At 42.3% G+C, this 24,854-nt stretch overlaps 1 protein-coding gene across 3 annotated transcripts; it reads right to left on the reverse strand.

Moving 5' to 3' along the window:
• Positions 1-2,787: 2,787 nt before the first annotated feature.
• NSMCE4A (NSE4 homolog A, SMC5-SMC6 complex component) lies at positions 2,788-16,175 on the reverse strand. Of its 3 annotated transcripts, XR_011488657.1 has the most exons (12): positions 15,796-16,170; positions 15,038-15,115; positions 12,563-12,693; positions 10,264-10,415; positions 8,070-8,169; positions 7,230-7,320; positions 6,235-6,329; positions 4,907-4,955; positions 3,943-4,037; positions 3,768-3,854; positions 3,549-3,677; positions 2,788-2,900 (listed from the first exon to the last, which is right to left on the reverse strand). XR_011488657.1 is itself a non-coding variant. In XM_020910761.2 (11 exons), exons 1-10 carry the CDS (start codon positions 16,085-16,087, stop codon positions 3,780-3,782), a joined length of 1,158 nt encoding a protein of 385 aa, XP_020766420.2. In that variant the 5' UTR covers positions 16,088-16,168; the 3' UTR covers positions 2,788-2,900; positions 3,768-3,779. The 3 variants fall into 3 exon arrangements, 2 of the variants coding, with proteins under 2 accessions (XP_020766420.2, XP_070326414.1); XM_020910761.2 differs by lacking the exon at positions 3,549-3,677 and having other exon boundaries at positions 15,796-16,168; XM_070470313.1 differs by lacking the exons at positions 2,788-2,900; positions 3,549-3,677; positions 3,768-3,854; positions 3,943-4,037; positions 4,907-4,955 and adding an exon at positions 4,962-5,947 and having other exon boundaries at positions 15,796-16,175.
• Positions 16,176-24,854: the final 8,679 nt, after the last annotated feature.

Consider the following 24,854-nt stretch of genomic DNA (forward strand, 5'->3'; position numbering starts at 1 on the left):
TCCAACCATCTCATCCTCTGTCATCCCCTTCTCCCAACTTCAATCTTTCCTGGCATCAGGGTCTTTTCAAATGGATCAGCTCTTCGCATCAGGTGGCCAAAGTATTGGAGTTTCAGCTTCAGCATCAGTCCTTCCAATGAACAGTCAGGACTGACCTCCTTTAGGATGGACTGGTTGGATCTTCTTGCAGTCCAAGGGACTCTCAAGAGTCTTCTCCAACACCACAGTTCAAAAGCATCGATTCTTTGGCACTCAGCTTTCTTTATAGTCCAACTCTCACATCCATACATGACTACTGGAAAAACCATAGCCTTGACTAGAGGGACCTTTGTTGGCAAAGTAATGTCTCTGCTTTTTAATATACTGTCTAGGTTGGTCATAAGTTTCCTTCCAAGGAGTAAGTGTCATTTAATTTCATGGCTGCAGTCAGCACCTGCAGTGATTTTGGAGCCCAAAAAAATCAAGTCTGCCACTGTCTCCCCACCTATTTGCCATGAAGTGATGGGAACAGATGCCATGAACTTAGTTTTCTGAATGTTGAGCTTTAAGCCAACTTTTTCACTCTTCTCTTTCATTTTCATCAAGAGGCTCTTTAGTTCTTCACTTCCTGCCATAAGGTTAGTGTCAACTGAATATCTGAGGTTGATATTTCTCCCAGCAATCTTGATTTCAACTTGTACTTCACAAGCCCAGCACTTCTCATGATGTACTCTGCATATAAGTTAAATAAGCCAGGTGACAATATACAGCCTTGACATACTCCTTTTCCTATTTAGAGCCAGTCTGTTGTTCCATGTCCAGTTCTAACTGTTGCATCCTGACCTGCATACAGATTTCTCAAGAGGGAGGTCAGGTGGTCTGATATTCCCATCTCTTTCAGAATCTTCCAGTTTATTGTGTTCCACACAGTCAAAGGCTTTGGCATAGTCAGTAAAGCAGAAGTAGATGTTTTTCTGGAATTCTCTTGCTTTTTCAATGATCCAGCAGATGCTGGCAATTTGATCTCTGGTTTCTGTGCCTTTTCTAAAACCAGCTTGAACATCTGGAAGTTCACGGTTCATGTATTGCTGAAGCCTGGCTTGGAGAATTTTGAGCATTACTTTACTAGCGTGAGAGATTAAGTGCAATTGTGCTGTAGTTTGAGCATTCTTTGGCATTGCGTTTGTTTGGGATTGGAATGAAAACTGACCTTTTCCAGTCCTGTGGCCACTGCTGAGTTTTCCAAATTTGCTGGCATATTGAGTGCAGCCCTTTCACAGCATCATCTTTCAGGATTTGAAATAGCTCAACTGGAATTCCGTCACCTCCACTAGCTTTGTTTGTAGTGATGCTTCCTAAGGCCCACTTTACTGCACATTCCAGGATGTCTGGCTCTAGGTGAGTGATCACACCATTGTGATTATCTGCATCGTGGATTTTTTTTGTACAGTTCTTCTGTGTATTCTTGCCACCTCTTAATATCTTCTGTTTCTGTTAGGTCCATACCATTTCTATCCTTTATTGAGCCCATCTTTGCATGAAATGTTCCCTTGGTATCTCTAATTTTCTTGAAGAGATCTCTAGTCTTTCCCATTCTATTGTTTTCCTCTATTTCTTTGCACTGATTACTGAGGAAGGATTTCTTATCTCTCCTTGCTATTCTTTGGAACTCTGCATTCAAATGGGTATATCTTTGCTCTTCTCCTTTGCTTTGGTAGCTGTTTTACACATATGTTTAAAAACAGGCCCATATGCTGTCCAACAAGCCACTGGTTATGTACATCTGTGGCTTTTCAGAGAAGTTTAGTCAAAGAAATTTGGGGGAATGTTCAGGATACATATGAACTACAAATCATGAAAGTCCTAAACCAGTGGAAGGGGAACCAGGGAGAGAACCAAGTAAAAGGATGTACAGTGTTCAGAAAGTAAAGTTTTCAGGTGTCAAATGCATAGCATTTATCCATTGGATTTAACAGTTTTGGAGAGGAGTCACCAACAGCAAGCCTTGCAGGATGGTGGGAAAGGAGGTGCCCCACAGCGTGATGGGAGCTCTCATGAGACAGCAAGTGATTGTTACTTTAAAAGGCGATAACTTGAGAAGGGTCACAGCAGTTTTTTGAAGACAGAGATGAACAGGGTTGAGGGGCAAGTGCTGAGTGTGGAGAAGGGATGACTGACAGCAGAGACCTGGAGGTGCGGACGCAGGAGACCAGAGCCTCTGCAGGTGACGCACCGCTACCTCTGACATCAGAGGGAAGCAGTGAGAAAGGACGGGTGGAGAAGGGCAGGGAGAGGAACCAGCTGGGACTCAGAACATCAGGGAAGGACCTGATGGCCCAGCACCCAAGGGAGCAGCATCACCTGACCCGAAGCGGCATGGGTTTTCTCTGTGGCAGTCAGCAGCCCTCAGGTACAGAGAGAGGACTGCTGGTAAGATGAATCCAGGGTTGGCGTTGCCCCCAAAAGTGGTCTGGCTTGGCTTGAAAGAGGATTGAACAGTTCCTTGTGTGTAAATCACAGGCTGAAGCAGATAAAATTGCTGATATTTGACTGTATCTTACTTACGAAAACAATTTCATATGGTACAACCTAATAAGTGTTGACCTGACTGGCTAACTTTACAGCTAAAAAAGATGCACAGAGAACCATAATGATCATTAAGCCCTTAGCAACCTAACTAAAACTTTCAGTGGGATAGGGCTAGATAAAGCAGAAACTCTCCCAAGAACAGAAAATACAGAATGGCTGCAATTATGTGTGCATATGGCAATGAATTTCCTTTAATCAAAGACAAACATGACAAATTCATTAACTATCAAAATCTACATTTTATTAAAAACAATCTCTTTAAAAATGTTTGATCATACAATATGTACAATACATGCTGCTTTCCTTTTTAGATGGGAGAATCCACGTGAGTCCTAAAAAACAAAGGAGGGAAAGAGCTGGTTAACAGTTTATAAATGGTAAATCAGAAGTTCATTTAAGATGCATAAAGGAAATCTACCAACCAGCCCCTCCTCAGTGAGGGCCCAGGTAAACCCACAGTATAGATCTTAAGTCAGTTCTCCTCTTCCCTTCAGTTACCTTGGAACAAAAGCAGCTCAAATAATTGAAGCATATATTAAGAGTTTACACTAAGTACTGAAAAGCTAATTTTAACTATCTAACTCAGAATCCCATTTTACAGATTTATAGAGAAGGAAAACAAAGCAGAGGAGGACTGACTTGCCTGACATTTTAAAAGGGCAGGGCCAACAGGATCCCATCTCCTGATCCCCACCCACAGCTGTGTGCAGTACAGAATACCAGGTCATTTCTCAGATTCCCTTCCCCATCTCCTTTGTAAAAATGGAGAATTATTTCGTAAGCAAAACTTAGTTTCAGAAATGCCCATTACCAACATCATTCCAAGGTAGTTCTATCTTAATTTTCCTTTTCTAGTTTGTCTGCATAAAGTAAGCAAACCTAATGGGACAGTGAGCAAAACTGATGGGAGGATTCAATGATCCATTATCTCATTTATCCATTTGTTGCAGGGGAGGGGAGAATGCCAAACCAAGAACAACCTCTGCTCTGTCTCTTTCAACTGCACATCTTAAGAACACCAAAGTAATCAATCCAAAGGTGGGAACTTGCAACCATTAGGTCAGGTTCTGCCCTTCTCACCAGTTACACACAATTTTAAGAATGGGGCCCTAGAGGGAAACAGAATGCAAATTTCACCAGAAGATGAAAGAGTGAGAAACTATAATAAATACATGCAGCTGTCCCATGGGAAACGTTACCTTCAGCTGGTGTCAAGCACTTAGCCTCTGCCGGCTCTGACTTGAAGAAATCACAGGCTCTGAGATCTCAAAGGTCCTCACAATCTCCTGGAGGGAACCGAGAGCATGTGGGTATGGGCTTACAGCAAAGGAACTCCTGGGGACAGACTGCCCGGGGTGACACGCAGGCCTTTACCTCCCAGTCTCGGTAACTCAGAGCTATGACTCCTTGGTTCCTGATCTGAGTATTCTGGTCAATTCCTCCACTCTCTTCATGAATATTAACAGGCTCTGTTTGAGAGGCAAAGTTTTCAAATCAGAGGAGGTGATCTGAACAGAAACCAATGAATAATAGGAATGACACTGTACCAAGCAGATGTTTAGAATATTATATCCTTATTAGGAATTCATGCATTAGTGTTGTACTGCTAGAAAAGAAAGTAACCCCGCTTGCTTCCATTAAAAAAAAAATACATATGGTAAAATAACACATTCCAATCATTTGAAAAACTCTGCATATCTATGAACCAAACACAGACCTAAGGTCTAGTGCGTCCAGTATGAAAGTAAGAACTTTTACAGGAACAGGTAAATGCAATGAAAACACTTCATTCTGTACAGGAGGTCTTACAAGGCAAAGAGTAATGGAGAATGTGAATCATTCAACAAAATTAAGATTCTCTCTGTATTAACCATGGTCTTTAATATTTACTGACATTTGTAAATTGTATAGCAGTGTCCTTTTTTGACATCAATTTTCTAACTGTGAGAGAGATTTAAATGAAACTTGTAAATAAAAGAGGCAAAAAAATAAAAAAAAATTCTCTGGAGAGGAGGAGCTGGCATTAGGGATAAAATAGAAAGAAGGAAACTACAAAAATAACTGCAATTACAGACTTTCTAAATTAAAATTTAAGGGAAACTATACCATTTCTTATTATTCTTCACAGCAATAGCTGTTGAATCAATGACAGAACTGAATCCATCAGTTTTAAACTATGATCAAGTTTTCAGTATTTTCAGTTAGTTGAGGAAGACATTGTAAAAGTTTGTTGCCTAAAATAAAAACTCAATTTACATTTAATAAAATACATTTCACACCCTCCAGTAACAAATACATTTTCTTTAAAACTAACTTTTCTGGACATAGAATCATTTACCTATTATTGGCAGTCTGTCTTGGTCAAGTCTTATTCTTGCAAAACCATCCTGTAACACAAAGACTAAAATTTAGATTCAAAACCTACAGCCATTGGATGAAAAAAATTACTCAGTGAGAAAATTCTAAATCTTAGACAATCAAAATATACCATAACAATAACAAGGAGTGTATACAGACAAGCCTTCTCTAACATTTCTGTCTACATGGGGTATCTTTCAGGTTTTAATCAGCTCGCTTACCCAGGCACAACCTCATCCCCAAGATCTCTTAAATAAAACTACAACCATCTTGACTCTTTGACTGATTCATACTTTTTGAGTACTCCACATTTTATTATTATGGTTATTTTTTTGGCTGAGCCATGCAGCTGGTGGGATCTTAGGTCCCCCACCAGGGACTGAACCCAGGCCCTCAGCAGTGAGAGCGAGGAGTCCCAACCACTGGACCGGCAGGGAGTTCCTGAATACAACACATTTTATGATGCATAATCACTGACCGTTGACAGAATATGCTTTAGTTATAATTTCTGAAAAAATACTTTTGTCAACACAAGATTTTCTGCCTAAGGTTAAAATCGAATTCATCTTAGAAGTGCAGGATTGCAACCGGACATAAGACTAAAGACAGCCTAGAGAAAATTCTCAAGGTACATTTCTGAGAATTTTTCTTTTTTTTTCTCCTAAACCATCTGTTTTGAAATTAGTTCAAACTTAAGAGTTACAAGACTACTGTAAAGACCTCCCATAAATCCGTTGCTCTCTGTCCATGTTTTGCCATATTTACATCACTGCTCTCTCTCTCTGAAAGTGAAAGCGTAGTCACTCGGTCGTGTCCGACTCTTCGCAGCCTCATGGACTGGCTTCTCTGTCCACGGAGTTCTCCAGGCAAGGATACTGGGGTGGTTTGCCATTTCCGTCTCCAGGGGATCTTCCAAACCAGGGATTAAACCTGCATCTCTTGCATCTCCTGAACCGGCAGGCGAATTCTTTACCACTTGCCACCTGGGAAGCCCTTTTCTCTACAACTTCGGTGTGTATTTCTTGAAAACAAGGGTATTTTCTTACATAACAACTAACAAAATTGGGAAATTTAACATTTATATCACATAGTTACCTAATCTGTAAGCTCCAAAAATTTCTAAAATGTAAAAGCAAGCACTGAATTTTTTAGCTAGTTTCTTTGGCCTGTGACTAGTCAGTGTTTTGCTACAATGGGTCTAAAACACACACTGGTTAGTGCAAATTCCTTAGCCACCTCCCATCTATACCTGTTATTATTTACTCTCTTAAAAGCAAAGAGAAACAGAGAAATAATCTTAAATCTTACCCTTATAATAAAAGAAACATGAAAGATGTTTTCCACTGTCCGGGGGAAAGAATGTGGGTCAACCACAAAGTCAAAGAAGGACATGGGAGTATCAGCTGAAGACAAAAGAGGAAAAAAATCCTTCAGTGGAGGAAAAATTACTCTCGCCTACCAATCAAGACCAGTATTCTCTAGTGTTAACCAGAGAAAGGAAATGGGCATTCATCCTGTTGTGGGATGGAAATCAATACAACCCCGCTGGAGGACAATCTGGTATATCTATTAAAAATCTGCATGCCCCCTTCCCTGGCAATCCTCCTTTAAAAAGCCGTTTTACAGAAATCCTCGCACAAAGTTGTGTGCCCAGATTTTTCACTCCAGCAGTTTGTACAAGAGAAAAATGCTATAAAGAACTTGCCCACTAATAGAGGATTTGTTAAATGTATGATACAGTCACCCAATGGGAATCACGAAAAAGAGTAAGCAGGATCTGCATGTATCAATATGGGAAAATGTCCAAGTGGACGAGTCATGTTGCAGAAGAATGTGTGAATTATTTTTTTTGAAAAAAGCAAAACACCACCACCACTAACAAAAAAAAAAAAATCCCAACTACTTAGTTGCATATTTATTATGACTGACATAGACGTAGGAAAGTCTGAAAATACACATATCACATTTTATACGTGGCGACCTCGAGGGAGTGAGGTCAGGTAGAACAGGTACTTGACTTTTTACTTTTCTCACGTCTTTGGCATGTATTATTTTGTAACAGAAAAAATACCCCCCCCCCCAAAAAAAATCCCGTCTTTGAAAAATAAAAAGGAGAATTTCCTTCACCAATGTTCTCATGGGATTTCTAGAGAGAAGTCTCATAAAAGACATGTCAAGAAAAATCAAAATGATTCAAGCATTACACATAGGCCTTTTAAATAAAAATAGCTTCTCATTGCAAATGACACGAGCCTAACTGACAAATACAGATTGCTCCATTTTGAGCTTGGTATCATACTTACGATCTTCTTGAAAGTATGTCTGCAACAATCCCAAGATTCTTTCTACTTCTTTTTCTGTTGCTTCTTGATGAGACTCTTCCATTCTTTTTAACTGCAAACATAAAGCTGTTATCAAGCAGACTGACCTGCTTGCCTGCCTGTTAACCTTTCTGCTCTCTTCCCCGGCCAAACTCCTCTAAATATCTTTTACTTAGGATTTCTAAGTTTTTATTCCTGTCTTAAAATTAATAGTTAAAAAAGATTTTTCTAGGTCTAGTAACATTTTCATATGCATTATCTAGTAGAGGAATAACAGTAACAAATCAATCATTTTCAGGTTGAATGTAAAATAGCAAATTATAAAAAGGGCAGTTTAGAACAGTGGTTCTCACCAGGGAGTGATTTTTCTGCAGCCCCTTCCCCACCCCACCAATGGGACATTTTCTAACACTTGATTGTCATACTTGGGATGGGAGGGAAAACTACAAGAGGAGGCTGTTAGCATCTAGTGGGAAGAGGCCAAGGATGCTACTAAACATCCTATAATACACAGGGAGCCTCTCACAGTGAAGAATTATCCAGCCCCAAATGCCGATAGTGCCTGAGTTAAGAAACCTGTTTTGGGAGAACTAATCCATACTACAGAAATGAGTTAAGAACTAAGACATGTGGTCAATCCAATAAAATGTTTAAAGACTTAAACACATCAAAAATGATTCAAACATTAAATGATTACTTTTTAAGTGACAGAACCTGACTCCAGACCCAAAAGCTGAGAAAAGATGGCTAAATTACATGCATATGATACTAATGGCTATTTTAAATTAAGTGTTTAAAAAAGCAACATTTGAACAAACAAACCTGGGCAGGCATTGCCTGCTGCTCTTGTATCATACGAGCTTTTCTTGGACGTTCAATTCGTGGCTTTGGCACAGGGCACTCTCCTTGTATTGAACCCAACCTAATGAAAAATATGCTTTCATGTCTTTGTTTTTAAAACAAACTGATCTCACTAACTGAAAGCGGTTCCCACAGCATCCTCAAATTCAGACCAGCCATCAGTGGTGTACGAGTGACCTCAGACCAAGACTGTCGGGTTTGTGACAGCCTTTCTGCTCCTTCTGTGTTTCTCAAAGAATTCAGCCAGGTTCCTCCTCAACAGCTTTATATTTTACTCTCAACAGTCAGTCAGTCAATGCCTGTGGTCCTCCCAGCTAGCCTGTTGTCTGTTTCGCAGAGCCAGCTTCAGAGATCAGGGGAAGGACGAACGTGTGTGGGGGATGGGGATGAATAGCCCCACTGGGGTTGAAAAAGCCTCTTGGTCTGGGGGTGCCAGAGCAGAGCCCCACTGCCTGGGACTCCAGAACACACCTGTCTTAAGAGACAACAGGTAAGGCAGAGGCCATGGGATTCCTGTCCCTTTTGGGCTCCCTCCACCTCCACCTCCCAAAAAAGCCCTATAGTAACAGACATACCAGGGCCCAGGGAATTTAGTCCCCTGTGGTCCCTACACCGGAGGAAATCAAAGTGTACTGGAGAGATCCTATGTGTGTGCTAAGTCGCTTCAGTCGTGTCTGACTCTTTGCAACCCTGTGGGCTGTAGCCCTCCAGGCTCCTCTGTCCATAGGATTCTCCAGGCAAGAAGACTAGAGTGGGTTGTGGTGCCCTCCTCCAGGGGATCTTCCAGACCCAGGATCGAACCCGAGTCTCTTACATCTCCTGCATTAGCAGGCGGCTTCTTTACCACTAAGGTGAACTGAGAAGCCCAAGCAAACCTCACCAGATGGAAAGAAAACATGGGGGAAAGGCCACTGCAGGCCAAGGCAACAGCAAGTACAAGGCTGTAAAGTTGTGAGTAAATCCCTGCGGCCGCAAATTGGGCTAGATGATGACAAAGGGTTTAAGTTATGCAACCCAAGGCTATCTTTCTTTCATTTTTTTGGACATGCCCCGAGGCTTCGGGGATCTTAGTTCCCCGACCAGGGACTGAACCCACACCCTCAGCAGTGTGAGCTCGGAGTCCTAACCACTGGGCCACCAGGGAATTCCCAAAAGGCTATCTTTAGATCCTACATTTATGGTGGAGCCTAATTCAACAGCAAAAAAAAAAAAAAAAGATTTAGACTTTTCCTATAATAAAGAAGTTTGATCTTTTTGCTGTAATATACAGTGATTCTGGGCACTTGAATTAAGGGAAGTCTTGTTAAAAATAGATGCCTTGGGAAATAGGAAAAAAACCCAGATGCCTGGTCCCATACCATAGACTTACTAAATCTGCATCTCCAAAGCCTTCTAACTGAGGCACTACCAATCTCAGGAGGTTTAGAAGGGCAATCAGAAAAGACATGCCCTAAGTTATCCACTTAAGGAAGAAACCACTTGAGTGGTTGCCCTGGAGAAATTATCTACTGGGTATTTTATTTTTATTTATTTATTTTTTCTACTGGGTATTTTAAAGGCTGTCTTACAAAAGAACCAGTAAGAGTTGCTCTTAGCCTCTCAGTAAGACTGAGCTAGGAAATTAAGACAGAAGCCAATTCCATTTGAGTATAAAGAAAAGCTTTTCAAAATCAAAGCTGTATCCAAAAAAGATGAACTGGGCAGTTTATGTGACAGTGACTCAACTAGTCTTCAAATATAGGACAGCAATCATCTAACAGGGAATTATATGTAATAAATGGCACTTTACATATATTGGTAGAATCTTAAGATACCTTTCATAGGAGGTATCATCCTCCTATGTAATAAGGACTTTTAAAGATGATAAAGCCAGACATGATGTCACAGACCTAAAGTCTCCCACACTAGAAAGCAAAGGTGCCAGCAGAGTGCCCTGATAAGGAGGTGCCAGCCCACAGCCTTTCCTGCCTTAGTTAAGCAGGATGAGGATCCATCCACAAGATACTACGGGCTTCTAAATCAACCTTTGGAAAGTCTCCGAGCGATGGCATCATGACTGTCTCCTCTACAATACCAAATAATTGTTGTCCCTACAATAAAATACAATTTAAGCTTTACAAATGGCTGGTCTGTTGGATTTTCAAAATAATCTTACAGAAAGTGGAATGTATGGGTTTTATTAAAGGTGTTTTCTGCTGTTTTGCCTGATATTTTCCAGGAGTCATAGACTATGAATTCAAAATCAGAACTATCTTCATCACGGATGAGTTCTTCAGCTTCTAGCGGATTTACACCCATATGAGTCAGCTACAAAAATGAAGGGAAACAGAAACCCCAGTTAAGCCACAAGCAATCATTCACGGTACTCAATCATCTCTATCACTACACAACAGGCCAGAGGCAAAGTCTGTTTTCAGTGTCCTAACATGTTGGCTTAATGTCTTATTACAAATTTCCTGTTTTCAAAGGCACCTTCTTTTTGGCAGAAACTATTCTTCAAGGTACTCAGGACTTTTTGGTGAGAAAGTGAGATGATCCAGACCAACGGATCTCAACCAGAGCAATTTTAAGCACACCGCCACCCCCACCCCCCCCAGGCATTCTATCTGGAGACACTTGATCGTCACAATTGGGTGGGTGGCAGGGCGGGCCGTGTTTCTGGCATTTAGTAGGTAGAAGCCAGGATAGTGCTCAACATCCTATAGCAGGCGCCCCCTACAACAAAGACTTAACCAGCCCAAAACGCCCTTAGTGCTGAGGCTGAGAAACCCTGCTCTAGCCCCCTGCAGGCCAAGGGGCTGGCATACCAGAACTAAGCTCGCTAGGCCCGATCACACACAACTATTAGCAGAAAAATAGGAAATCACATCCCTAAGCAAATGCTGTGGGATAGAACTGGGAAGTTTAGCTGGCTTTCAATTTTCATTTCCAGCCAACCTCCTGGAGACCCCTGATCAGATTGCAGATCAGGTTTTCCAGGGAGCAGCACCTGGCATCAGGGAGAGATTCACTCATCTTAAAGCTGACTTCCTGGGAAGAGTTGGCGGAAGTCTAATAATTCTCTTATCTCAAGCTATCTTGCAGAAAGTGTATTAAATTTGCTTTTATGAAAGTACATTTTTATTACATTATAAATTATGAAATGCCTAGAAGTTATCAAATTAAAACAGCAATACCATATATAAACAGTAATCAAAAAGTCCTCAGAGAGCTTAACTCTTTAAAGGCGGTAAAACTTTGAAGAAAAGAGAGGCTGCCAGAACCCAGTCAGAGAGACAAAGTCAGCTCTGTTCCATTCTCCTGCCAACCGTTCTACCACTGCATACTTGGAAGAAGACATTTCAGTTTTTATCTGGTCAAATCTACCAATTTTTTCTTTATAGTCCTTATATTTGGTGTAATACTTGAAAAAATCCTCCCGCCAGAGTCTAGACAGCTATTAAATTGAGGGTCTGCATGGACTGCTTAAAGACTTACAGAATTTACTGATATGTTACTTAAAGTACAAAGTTCACCCTGATAAATAAAAGTAATTTTTAAAAAGATTACCCAATATATAGTCAACTTTATTTATTGAGCATTTTCCAAAATGCACTATACTTCAAGTTTTAAAAAAAGAAAAATTTAAGGTTTTAAATTTAAGTTAAATTTTTTTTTTTTGGTAAGTTAAATTTTTTAAAACATCTAAGGTTTTGAAAAAATCAAAAACCTCATCTGCCTCATACCTTTACAAAATAATTTATCTGTTCAGGTCTTATGGTACTAAATCATTTTAATAACCTTTTAACAAACAGAAAGTCAGTGTCCTAACAGAAATGCTAGGACAGAAGCTGGCTCAAAGTAAAACCAAGATAAAAAAAAAAAACAAGAGTAAAATACAAAGTTCATCTCATTGTGCTTTTTTGGGGGTAAATTCATCAAGCAAACGTTTCAAAATTTCAGGGAACCGCCATTCAAATATTAAGAGGCAAAGACAGTTGAATAAAACAACAAAAAACAAAAGCAGAACCCCAGTCATATTCGTATGGTTCTGAAATATTCTCAAAGACAAATCAAAACATGCCCCTACACCAGACTTTACTCATATCAAGCTGCATTTTGCCTGCCTGGGGCTTCTGCCCAGCCTCGGACAAAGGTCCCGGGTCACTGAGAATGAACCCATGAACTGACAACTGAGTGAGGGGAAAAATCGCCATTTGAAATAAACATAGCACCCTGAGTCTTAGAAAGCTAGGAGATTTTCAAGCTGCTCTAAACTCCCAATCTAGATTCTACCACATAGTTCAACTGTCATGTGTTTAATTTGGTAAGATCTCTCTGGAGGAATCTCAGGCCCAAACAAAAGAGAAAATGAAGTGAAAACCATCTGTATATGGATATAAGCAAAGTGGATAATTATACAATATGTGACAGATGAAACATTTTTTATTATGATTCTATAGCTTTGAACTTACTAGAGTTTCTACATATCTTAACATATCAAACGAGTTCAGATCGGAACGCAGCTGCTTTGCCTTTTCTTTGCCCAAATCTGAAGCCAGAACAAGAAAGTGGGCATCTAGGACTGCTTCTCTTGCTCGGGACACTATTCAAAAAAGAAGAAAAAGACACACGTTACAACATACATGTTTATCCACAGGCATTTTCCCAAAACTTTCAACTGCACTTACTCCCCATTTCCCATTGGACCAAAAAAAAATCTCAAACACACTAATCTCTGTCTAAAAACAGGTTCCCCTGCTCAGCTCACCAAAATCTGAAATCAAAGCTGACCAGTCTTCCTAAAAAGTCAGCTCTCTCTACCACAGTTCCTGCTTCTGGGAACTGAATAAAAATCTCTTCATTAACCACAGTTTAACAAAACTGCCACCATCTCTAACACTGGCTGTTCCCTTGGACTCCAGTAACGCATCTAGGCACTATTAACACCTGTGTTGATGATGGAAGCCAAGCTGAATGCCCACAGTGTGTAAGGCGCTGTGCTTGGGCACGGAGGTTTGCAGACCAGTAATAGGTAAGTGGTCAAGGAGCTTCAGGTGAAATTCCATGCTGGGCAGGTAGCAGGAGATGCAAACTCAGCCTAGCAGCACAAGTCCCACGGAATGAACAGCCTACAGGCAGCAGGGCCATAAACTCTGTAAGGATGGATGGTCCAAAAATGTTCATCTTTGAACATTTAAGATAAGCTACAGACAGAAAAGGATTTAAATAAAAGGAGACAAGAAACGGGGCAAGGAAACTGAGGATGAGGTTTCGGGAGGTGGGGGGAAGGGTTCATTGGAGGAAGACACAGCAGGACTGAGGGGAATGGGTTTGATCAGACCCCAAAAGGGAACAGGCAGTGTGGAAACATACTCCAGGAACAGCAGCAAAGGCGAACTGAAAAGGCAGCCAAGAGACAAACCCGGTAGAGTTCAAACACAAATCCCTCTGCCTGGCTTGCTCCTCAAGGCCATTTCATTTGAATTTCTGATTGCCCAAAGTTTTGTATTTATATGCATAATTTTCTCCCCAGTTTTATTTCAGGAGAATTACTGTGAATGTGACAATGAATGAGAGAAAAGGCAAAAGCTAAGGAGTAGTTCCTTGGCTGTTCTAGACCTCCCCTCCCCGCCGCTGGCGCGTCCCTGCCATGCAAACTGTGAGAAAAGTGCCAACCTCCCACGGATGGATTCAAGCCTCTGGAGAGTTACAGAACATCCAATCTGTATATATGGCGGATACAGAATTCTTTGTTGGCTGACCGTCTCCTAGGGCCAGGTTGAGTGAGTAACCGTGCCTTAAAGAGGCGACCCAGCCAGCACAGTGGAATCAGCCAAGCAGGAAATGATCTGTTAATCAACAACTTTACAGCGGTGGGTGAATAATAAGGGGACAAGGGGTCAAGAGCAACCCTGAAGAGACAGCCTGGGGGTCCAAGCTCAGAAGAGAAGAAAAAGCTAGAGAGAGTGGAGGAGGGATTGCACCAGGTGAAAAGAAAGAAATGTTCTGGTCCTCAGAGAACACGTGGAGTGGTGGTGTCCAGGCAGCGGCCAGCTCTGTTGACTTCTCCACCTGCGTGGGTCTGCACTCTCCCTTTCTGCTCCCACAGAATTTAGAGAAAGGCCAGGAGGGAAAAGTGGGCTGAGGACTTGTCCCGGGCTCCGTGACCCAGTGCCCACACCATCAGGGGCATGCCTGACCTGTCCTGTCTTCAAACACAGAGACCACTCTTAGCACTAACACTGCTGCTGCTTTTCATTCAAACCAAGCTTTTATTTCAGAGCCCCCTTCGCCCCCCCACAGTGGTCTAGAGATCAGCGCTGAGATTCTTCTCTCTTTCTCTTCTCTCTCCTCTCTCTCTCTCTCTCTCTCTCTCTCTCTCTCTCTCTCTCTCTCGGGCCCCTCCCCTCACTGGAGACCAGTAGGGCCACCTGTAGACAGGGCCATCCCCACTGGGTTACACCAGGTGGACCAAGAGCAAGGAGCTTAGGGACGGAGGTCGGGAGGAAGGCAGGAAAAGAAACAGGATGTCAGAAGCCAGCTCAGTTCTTTCTTTAATACATCCAGTGCATCCTGGGTAGTCAATAGGGTAGAAAGATAAGACATCAAAGTTCTCAGCAGTCAATACAGTTGAAAGATACTACCCAGAAGGTTCTCAAACTTGAACAAGCCACGGAATCACCTGGGGCGCTTGTTAAAATTGGCTGCTGCTCCCCACCCCCATCCCAAACTTCACGTAAAGCCCTTCCTACCTGTTTAGGGGCTGATAAGTGCACCATGAAAGTAGTAGTGGTGCTACAAGGAAAAAGATTCCAAAACTAGTAAAGCACTCATAAATAAATATGGGGGTTGTCTGTGTCAAGCATTCGGTTCTCATGCAAAACTAATTAAAATTACCCTAAAATATATGATCACAGAAAGCTTCCTTTCATAAAATAATGAATTACCTCCATTAAAGAGATTGTTGGCCTCTTCAAGGACCTCTGTTAACTTGTCGCTGGCATTCAATATATCCTCCCGGTTTTCTATTTTAAAAAAATACAAGCTTTGGGAAAGGTGCTCATCATAGGTTACCAAGTCATTAATAAAGTGACCAGCTGCATCTGGAGAGCCAAGTCCCCGCCCTCATCCCTACCCCCACCCCCGCTCCCCGGGGGAATTGCTTTCAAGCTGTATCTCTTCAACCAAAACGGCCTGAAAACAGAAAAGATGACTGTACCCCTTTAGCAGAATGAACTTGAAAAGGGGACCCACTTCGCTCCCCCTAACCTTCACCCATGAGCTTCCACGCCTTCTGCAGCCTCTGAGGACGCTCTTAATAGAAGGGTTCTCCAACTCTGCAAGCCACAGCTTGCAGAGCTGGGCCACCCAGAGTTTCAGAATTGGTAGGTCCAGGGTGCATTGGAGAATCTGCATTTCTGGCAGCTGCCGCGGGCGAGCGACTGCCGGCGGGGAACCGCTGGATGTAAGAAAATGCGCCCCGGCTCCGCTTGCCTCCTCTCCCCCGCTTCCAGACAGCGCCCGGCTTTGGGCGGTCGCGCCCCCGCCAAGGTCGTGCGGTGTGATCAGCACGACCGACGCGCTAGCGCCTCGCAAACCCCGAATCCGGGCGCGGCCGGGCGGCACGGGGCTGGTCCTGGGCGCAGCGAACCAGCCGGGCCGCGCAGGGCCTGCGCGCGGTTCCCGCCTCGCACTCCCGCCTTACGTTGGACCGAGTTGATGAGCGCCCGGTACTGATGGCGGATCTGGCGGCAGAGGCTGGGGTCGGTCTCCTCCTCCAAGCTCGCTGGGTCTATCATCTCGTCCCCGGAATCCGACGGCTCGGTATCCTCCAAGCCCGGGCGCTCCGGGGCCTCCCTGCGCTCGGGCGCGGCGCCGCGGCGGGACCCGGGCGACAGCGGGGACCGCGAGCGGGAGCGGGAGCGGGTGCGATCCCGGTGCGGATCGCGGCCCCGGCCCCGGCCCTCGGGCCGGCGGCCGCTGCTGTCTCCGGACATCGCGCGAAGCCTCCCAGCAACTTCGGAACGGCGGAAGTTCGCGCCAGAAACTGAAACCCCTGCACACCACGAGCGCCTGCTCCCCGCGGAACGCGGCTCCCGTGCCTGCGCGAGCGCACAGCGACGCCTGTGGCTGGAGGCCCGCGGCAGGGAGAGTGGCCCGGGGTGCGGTGGTGACAGCGCCGCCAGGCGGGCACCGGGCGGCTCAGCCCCCTGACCTTGCGCGCCCCTGACGTTGGATACCCTGTGATTCCACTTTAGGTGCTTAGAATCTTCGTGGTCTGGTCCTCCGTGTCCACCCCATTAGACTTTCACCTTCCCCGGGGTCTCCCTGGCTCTCCCGAACACAGCCACACCCTTAAAACGAATACATAGCATTCTTCCAGGTGGAAATTCATTCCAAGCTCCAGACAGAAATATCTGGGACATTGCCAGGTCATGGGTTCACAGACCATGTTTGTTGATCGAGTCTCCTGCAGTCAAGCAGGATGAGCGCTGGATCTGGAGACGAGAGATGAGATTCTGCCACTCACTGTCTGTGACCTTAGTTCCTTGAGCCATTATGGCCGGTACCCAATGGAGTTTATGAACAGCAGGTAATCTCACTTTTTTTGGTTTTTTTGAAAGTGAAAAAGTGTTAAGTCACTCAGTCCTGTCCAACTCTTTATGACTCCATGGACGGACTCCAGTAGCCTACCAGGCTCCTCTGTCCATGGAATTCTCCAGGCAAGAATACTGGAGTGGGTTACCATTCGCTTCTCCAAGGGATCTTCCTAACCCCCATCTCCTGCATTGTGGGCAGATTCTTTATCCTCTGAGTTATTTATTTTTGACTGCACTGGGTCCTTGCCAGGTGGGCAGGCTTTCTCTAGTTGCCGCCAGTGGGGAGCTAGTCACTAGTTGTGGTGCTTGGGCTTCTCATTGCCGTGGCTTCCTTGTTCTGGAGCATGGGCTATAGATTTCTGGGCTCAGTTGTGGCACAGGGGTTTAGTTGCCCTGTGGCATGTGGGATCCTCCCAGACCAGGGATGGAACCTGTGTCCCCTGCATTAGCAGATGAATTCTTAACCACTGGACCACCAGGGAAGCCCCAATCCCACCTTTTTTGAGGACAGAACAAATGAACAAACAGAAAATTGACAAGGTTCCTTGATTTTCTTGGAGTAAACTCTGTTAACCATCATTTTTAAATATCTACACCTTGACAGTTTATGTTCATATTTGGTCCTCAAACTGAAAGATTCTAAAATACTTTTGAATGAGTCTAAAAACAATGAAATTATATTCATACAGTTTTAAAGAGAAGTATTTGAATTTCCATGTATTTTGGATTGTACTGCAAATGTTTTTCAGGAGTTCTGTTTGGTGCTGAGAACCCATTTTATTTTTTCAAAGGAACAATGTCAGCTGAGTTACTACCTAAGTCTACAAAAATGCCATGTTGTGAATCAGATATACTCGGTTTGAGGTAAGCACTATTCTTTGAAGCCTATATCACACCTCAGTCCTGCTTAACCTGGATTTCAGGAAAGGTATGCCCTGAAATGAATCATGGTAATCTCATCCCCATTCCCCAAAGACTAGGCTGGGGATAGGACATGATTCAGTTCTGGACAGTGATATGGGAGGCAGCTTCACATTTGGATCACTCACAAAGCCTGCAGAAAAGAAAGTCTTTATCACCATCCTCACTCTTCTTCATGATGCTGGCATGAGGAAATGGAGTCTGGCATGATGGCAACCATCTATCTACTACTGATGAGAGGACAAGCATGAGAAAAGACCAGAATATTGGGAACACTGGAGGGCAAGGACAGACATAGACGTGACTGAATTGCTGAGTGTCTTGGAGTCTGCCTACCTTCAGACTCCTTGTTGAGTGAAAGTGTTAGTTGCTTAGTCATGTATGACTCTGTGGAACCCCACGGACTGTAGCCCACCAGGCTTCTCTGTCCATAGACTTCTCCAGGCAAGAATACTGGAGAGGGTTGCCATTTCCTTCTAAAGGGGATCTTCCTGACCCAGGGATTGAACCCGGGTCTCCAGCATCTCAGGCAGATTCTTTACACTCTGAGCCACCGGGGAAGCCCCCGGTGAAGCCCCCAGTAAGCCACAAATATCCTGTGATTTAGGCCATTGTTAACTGTTTGTACTTGCTACTTGCAGCTCAGTGCGTTGGAACTGAAATGAATACCTAGCATTATTTCCAGATGGAAATTCCCTCTATACTCAAGACAAAAATCCCTGTAATATTTCATTGAGCTCAACAGCTGTTGATGTGTACTAATGGGCCACACATGCAACAAATCAAGCAGGTCATGAAGATGACTCCAAGACATGCCTTGCCTTCTAGGGTCTCACCAGGAGACAGATGTGAAACTGATCCTAAAACTCATGTAGAAATGCATGGGACCCACAGTAGCCAAAATAACCTTGAAAAAGAAAGACCAAGTTGGAAGGATGCACGCTTAATTCCAAAATTTACTACAAAGCTATAGTAACTAAGACTGTGATGTTGTCATTAAGATAGACATAAAGATCAGTAGAACAGAATTTAAAGTTCAGAAATCAACCCATACATCAACGTGTGCATGCATGTGTATGTTCAGTCATGTCCAACTCTTTGCAACCCCGTGGACAGTAGCCTGCCAGGCTCCTCTGTCCTTGGGATTTCCCAGGCAAGAATATTGGAGCAGGTTGCCATGTCCTTCTCCAGGGGATTTCCCTACCCAAGGGCGTGAACCCGAGTCTCTTTCATCTCCTACATTGGCAGGCAAGTTCTTTACCACTGAGCCCCCTGGAAAGCCTGTCATACATGCATGGTCAACTGATTTTCTACAAAAGTACCAAGATAATTCAATGAAGTATGTAAATACTATATAAATAGCTTTACATACAATGTAAGTGTTACCTAAGTGTTGCCAGTGCTTGGCAAATTCAAATTTTACCTTTTGGAACTTCCCAGAGAAAAAAGAAATTTTTCCAAAATATTTTTTATCCTTGGTTGATTGAACCCATGAATGCAGAAACCTCTGATCTGAGGACTGATGGTATACTGTTAATACTTGCTTACCTGGAGTAGGAATAAGAAAAGAAACAGGTTATTAAATCTGTACTGCTTCAGTGATATGTTAATTGTATCATTTTGGAAGAGAAATTAAACTTTAAAATATTAATTTTCAATCTGTACTGTGGAACAATAAGTACAAATTAGTAATCAAAAAGTGCAAATCAACATTTTCAAGGATATAGGAGTTTAAGGGTCTCAAGGTCTAAATATGGTTGTCTATTAACCTCCTCCGGAGAAGGCAGTGGCACCCCACTCCAGTACTCTTGCCTGGAAAATCCCATGGACGGAGGAGCCTGGTAGGCTGCAGTCCACCGGGTTGCTAAGAGTCAGACAGGAATGAGTGACTTCACTTTCACTTTCACTTTTCACTTTCATGCATTGGGGAAGGAAATGGCAACCCACTCCAGTGTTCCTGCCTGGAGAATCCCAGGGACGGGTGAACCCGATGGGCTGCCGTCTATGGGGTCGCACAGAGTCGGACACAACTGAAGTGACTTAGCAGCAGCATTAACCTCCTCACCCCACAAGCATTGCCCTATTTTTTTTTAGAAAAGAGCCCACAGCCATGCTAGTCAACAGCACTTAGAACAGCAGCTGGTCAGAGAAAGTTCTACACTTGAAATGATTTCTAGCTGGCAAAAAAAGAAAAACCCACAAATAATATTAGCTCAAGGACCTTTTATAGCATGCTTAAGCCCTGGACTTTACACCATTATCCAAAACTTCCCCCACCCCCGATTTCTTTTCTTTCTTTCTTTTTTTAACATTAAAGAGAATTTGTAGGAAGTTCTCTGGTGGTCCAGTGGTTAGGACTCAGCTTTCACTGCCAAGGACATAGGTTCAATCCCTGGGTGGGGAACTAAGATTCTACAAATAAAAAGGATAGATTTTTTTTTTGAAAAAGCAAGTTATTGCTTATAAAAGAAAAGAGAAACTTGTAAAGAAATAAAGGCCAACAAATTAAACAATTTTTTTTCTAAATTAAACAAAATTTGTTCTAACATTTTGTCCTGATCTCTCTCATGACTTTGAAATCAAGTGTGTTGGTATGATCACTCATGCTACATACTTGTCACTCAACGCTAGACTCTTAAGACCTCATTAATGCTTTGGATCAGGGTTTCTCTAACTTGAATGTTCATACAAATTACCTGGGAAGGGGCCTTATTAAGGTACAGATTGTGATTTCCAAAGACCTGGGAGAAGGCCTCTCATTGTCCATTTCTCACCCTCAGGCAATGCCTATGATGCTGCTCATGGACCAACCCCTGAACCAGGTGATTTGGTAGAGCAGAACAATTTCAATATATAGTGCTCACCTCGGAGCACTACAGTAAGATTTTTCTTCTCATTAAGATACAATTCACATATCATAAAATCCATTCTTTTACCATTCTGTTTTTTTTTTTTTTTAGAGTTTACCAAATGTCACCATAATTATTTTAGAACATTTTCATCACCTGAGGAAAAAACCCCAGGCCTATCAGTAGACTCCACCTTTACCCCCAAACCTCCCCCAGCCGCTGGCAACCAGGAACCTATTTTCTTTTCTCCAGATTTGTCATTTCTGGACATTTCATATAAGTGGAATCATGCAATCACGTGCTGCCTTTTTGTGTCTGGCTACCTTCATTTAGCATGATGTTTTCAAGGTACGTCCATGTTGTAGCATACGCCAGTACTTTGTTCCTTTTCTGGCTGAATGATAGTCCACTGTGTGGCTCGACCACATTTGGTCTTTCCATTCATCAGCTGATAGACACTCCGGTTGCTCTCACCTTTTCGCTATCGTGAATGCCGTCTTGGCATTTTTCAAGAGTGCAAAGGGGCCCCTGTTGTGTCACAGTCACTTGTTCATCCAAGAGTTGGTTACTGCTACTTTTTTTTTTTTTTTTGCATACCTTCAGCATGCAAGGTATGTGGGATCTTAGTTCCCCAGCCAGAGATCAAACCAGCGGCCCCTGCATTGGAAGTCCTGAGTCTAAACCACTGGTCCCCCAGGGAAATCCCAGGAGTATGGTCTATTTTGAACATTTCATTTATGCCCTCCCTCTCCTCTCAATATTCTTACCATTTTTTTTTCTCTTTTTTAAAAATGAGCCTTAGCTATGCTATTTTGCCTCATAATAAGGATGTTAACAATGTTACAAAATTGCTATTATTTTCATTTTTAATTACTGATTGACATGAATAATATTTGCTAACTTTTAAATATCCCAGTCTCAAAACATAATTGAGATCATTTTCAAAAAATTTTTGGCACAGAAAACTTATTTGGTTTACAATTGGTCTTCTCAATTGTATAAAAGAATGCGAACATTTGCCTAAATATAATTATTTCTTCATACACAGAAATTCTCATTGTATTTATTTCACTCACATCAGAAACATGGTGTATGTCTACTGGTTTTTAATCTATTGCCCTGTTATTTTTATACACAGTACTCTTTTAAAAACACACCAAACCTGATGCTCAGTGTATTTATTTAATTTTCATTTTAATTGGAGAATAATTGCTTTACAATACTGTGATGGTTTCTGCCATACGTCACCATGAATCAGCCGTAGGTATATATCTGTCCCCTCCCTCTTAAACGGCCCTCTCACCTCCCTCCCCATCCCACCCCTCTGGGTTGTCACAGGGCACCAGCTTTGGGTTTCCTGCATCACACAGCAAATTCCCACTGGCTATTTTACATATGGTAATGTTCATGTTTCAATACTACTCCCTCAATGTATTTTAATATATAAAGAGTAATGCAATTTAGCAAAGCTCTGAACATTGTAATTAGTGGTTGAAATTAATATTGAAAATACTGCAAAAGGGATGAAATTTTCATTACATTCCAGCACTCTTTGGGAATGCTCACTGAGGTTCATATTCTGGATCTCCAGTTTTAAGACACACGCACACGCACACACACTCTCTTCTTTAGCTGATACACTTCTCTGACCACGGAAGAACAGCACACTCTTTCCTTCTGGGCAAAGCTATCAAATATCACAGGAGAGATATCCTTTCTTGGCCAAATGAAACAGATGAGACTATAGGCATGATGGTTAACCAGGCTTCATTGTAAAATAGACTTGAAATAATTTCTTACTAATTTAGGCACATTACTTAACTGTGTTGACTTACTGCCCTTACCTCTAAAATGAGGACAATAATTTGGCATCAGAGAGTTATTATAAAATATTAAAATCAGTCAATATTATCCTATCTAAAGTTCTTAGCACAAGCTAAGAAATACATATACTTTAGTTTAAGTATTTTTGTTCTAGTTAGTTTTGTGTTACTTAAGGAGTGCCCTGGTGGGAAATATGAAGGAAAAAAGGGAGGAAGGAAAAATAATATGAAGGAAAAAAGGCAGGAAGGAAAAATAAGCATGTGAGGTAATTAAGGGACTAACTGAAGTGGATAATTTGCACTTAATACTGGTTGGAACCTAGCTTAGGAAAGTTAATCTAAGGCATATTATGCATGCGTGCATGCTAGGTCTCTTCATGTCTGACTCTCTGCGACCCCGTGGACTGTAACCTGCAAAACTCCTCTGTCCATGGTGTTTCCCAGGCAGGAATACTAAAGTGGGTTGCCATGCCCTTCTCCAGGGGATCTTCCCAACCCAGGGATCAAACTCAAGCATTGGAAGGCGAGTTCTTTACCACTAGTGCCACCTGGGAAGCCAATGCATATTATAAAGGGCTTCAAAAGAGAGTAGCTTTGTTTTTCTTTATTATTATTTATTCACCACTCTGTGTGCAAAGTGGACAGTTTGCAACTTGATTTGATGTATAGAACTTTGCATGCAGAAGAATGCACATCTTTCAAATATTCATGGAAATTTCATGAAAATGGATCAAAGGCAATACTGAAAAGTTAAATTCTACAAAACAGAAAAACCATAAAAAGTGAATCGTGTTAGTTAACACGTATTATTCTTTTCTTAATCTAAATTTTTAAAGAGTTTCTTCTTTGTAAATTTTGTTTGTAACTAGGTTTTAATTACTGTTATTTGTTTGTTTTTAAATTTATTTGTTTTAAATTCAAATTTAGATTAAATATTTATTTTAAAATTTACTTTTATTTCTAAAATATTTATTTGGCTGTACCAGGTCTTAGTTGTGGCATGTGGGATCTAGTTCCCTGACCAGCAATCAAATCTGGGCCCCCGCATTGGGAGTATGGTGTCTAGGCCACTGGGCCATCAGAGAAGTCCCTAAAATATATTATTTTTTTAAATCTTGAATTTATTTATTTTTTAATTGAAGGATAATTGCTTTAGAGAATTGTGTTAGTTTCTGCCAAACATCAACATGAATCAGCCATAGGTATACATAATTTCCCTCCCTTTTATTTAATTTAAAATTTAGTTAATTTCTGCTTTTATCTTCATAGCACTCCTACTTTCTAATTTCTGAAGGTTAATTTCATAATATCTCGAGTACATTTACTTAGTTTACTTTTAGTCTTCTTCCAGTGGTCAAGTGTGGATATGAGAGTTGGACTATAAAGAAAGCTGAGCGCCGAAGAAGTGATGGTTTTGAACTGTGGTGTTGGAGAAGACTCTTGAGAGTCCCTTGGATTGCAAGGAGATCCAAGCAGTCCATCCTAAAGGAGATCAGTCCTGGGTGTTCATTGGAAGGACTGATGTTGAAGCTGAAACTCCAATACTTCAGCCACCTGATGCGAAGAGCTGACTCATTGGAAAAGACCCTGATGCTGGGAAAGATTGAAGGCAGGAGGAGAAGGGATCAACAGAGGATAAGATGGTTGGATGGCATCACTGACTCAATGGACATGAGTTTGGGTAGACTCCGGGAGTTGGTGATGGACAGGGAAGCCTGGCGTACAGGCAACTTAACTGAACTGAGTCTTCCTCATTTTGTTTTCCTTCTTTATTTTAAAATAAATTCATAGTGTTAGTTTTCCACTATATACCTTAAACTTGAGAGCTAGTATTTTTATTTAATTTTTTAAAAAATAGGCATCAATTTTAATTTATATTTTTCCTTTTTTTCAGCTAAGGGTCCTGTGTGCTTAGTCACATCAGTCATGTCCCAACTCTGATAAGCCTGGAGGACTACAGTCCATGGGGTTCTCCAGGCAAGAATACTGGAGTGGGTGGCCATGCCCTCCTCCAGGGAATCTTCCTGACCCAGGGATTGAACCCACATCTCCTGCACCTGCAGACAGATACCACTCATGCCACCTGGGAAACCCTTGAGAGAGGAAGTTTCAGATTTTCTACTCTTGCACTTATAAACTATGGGACTCTGGAAGTTACCTCACCACCCTGACCTTTAGTTTTCTTATACACTAAGTAGGATTAATAATAAGGATCCTCAGTTTAGTTCAGTTGCTCTGTCGTGTCAAACTCTTTGTGACTTCATGGACTGCATCATGCCAGGCTTCCCTGTCTGTCACCAGCTCCTGGAGTTTACTCAAACTCATGTCCATTGAGTCAGTGATGCCATCCAACTACCTCATCCTCTGTTGTCTCCTTCTCCTCCTGCCTTCAATCTTTCCTAGCATCAGGGTTTTTTCCAATGAGTCAGTTTTTCGTGTCAGGTGGCCAGAGTATTGGAGTTTCAGCTTCCAATGAATATTCAGGACTGAGTTCCTTTACGATGAACTGTAAAGGATCTCCTTGCTGTCCAAGGGACTTTCAAGAGTCTTCTCCAACACCACATTTCAAAA

This window comes from Odocoileus virginianus, chromosome 7, assembly GCF_023699985.2.
Source record: "Odocoileus virginianus isolate 20LAN1187 ecotype Illinois chromosome 7, Ovbor_1.2, whole genome shotgun sequence".
NCBI classification, from domain to species: Eukaryota; Metazoa; Chordata; class Mammalia; order Artiodactyla; family Cervidae; genus Odocoileus; species Odocoileus virginianus.

Bases quoted from the DNA above. Each gene is read 5' to 3' on its own strand.
- NSMCE4A (XM_020910761.2), bottom strand. From the start codon at position 16,087: ATGTCCGGAGACAGCAGCGGCCGCCGGCCCGAGGGCCGGGGCCGGGGC. The intron at 15,116-15,795 runs GTAAGGCGGGAG...TTTTTAAAATAG, and splicing joins GCTCATCAACTCGGTCCAAC to AAAACCGGGAGGATATATTG. The intron at 3,855-3,942 runs GTAAAGGCCTGC...GGTTCCCTCCAG, and splicing joins TGAGTTACCGAGACTGGGAG to GAGATTGTGAGGACCTTTGA.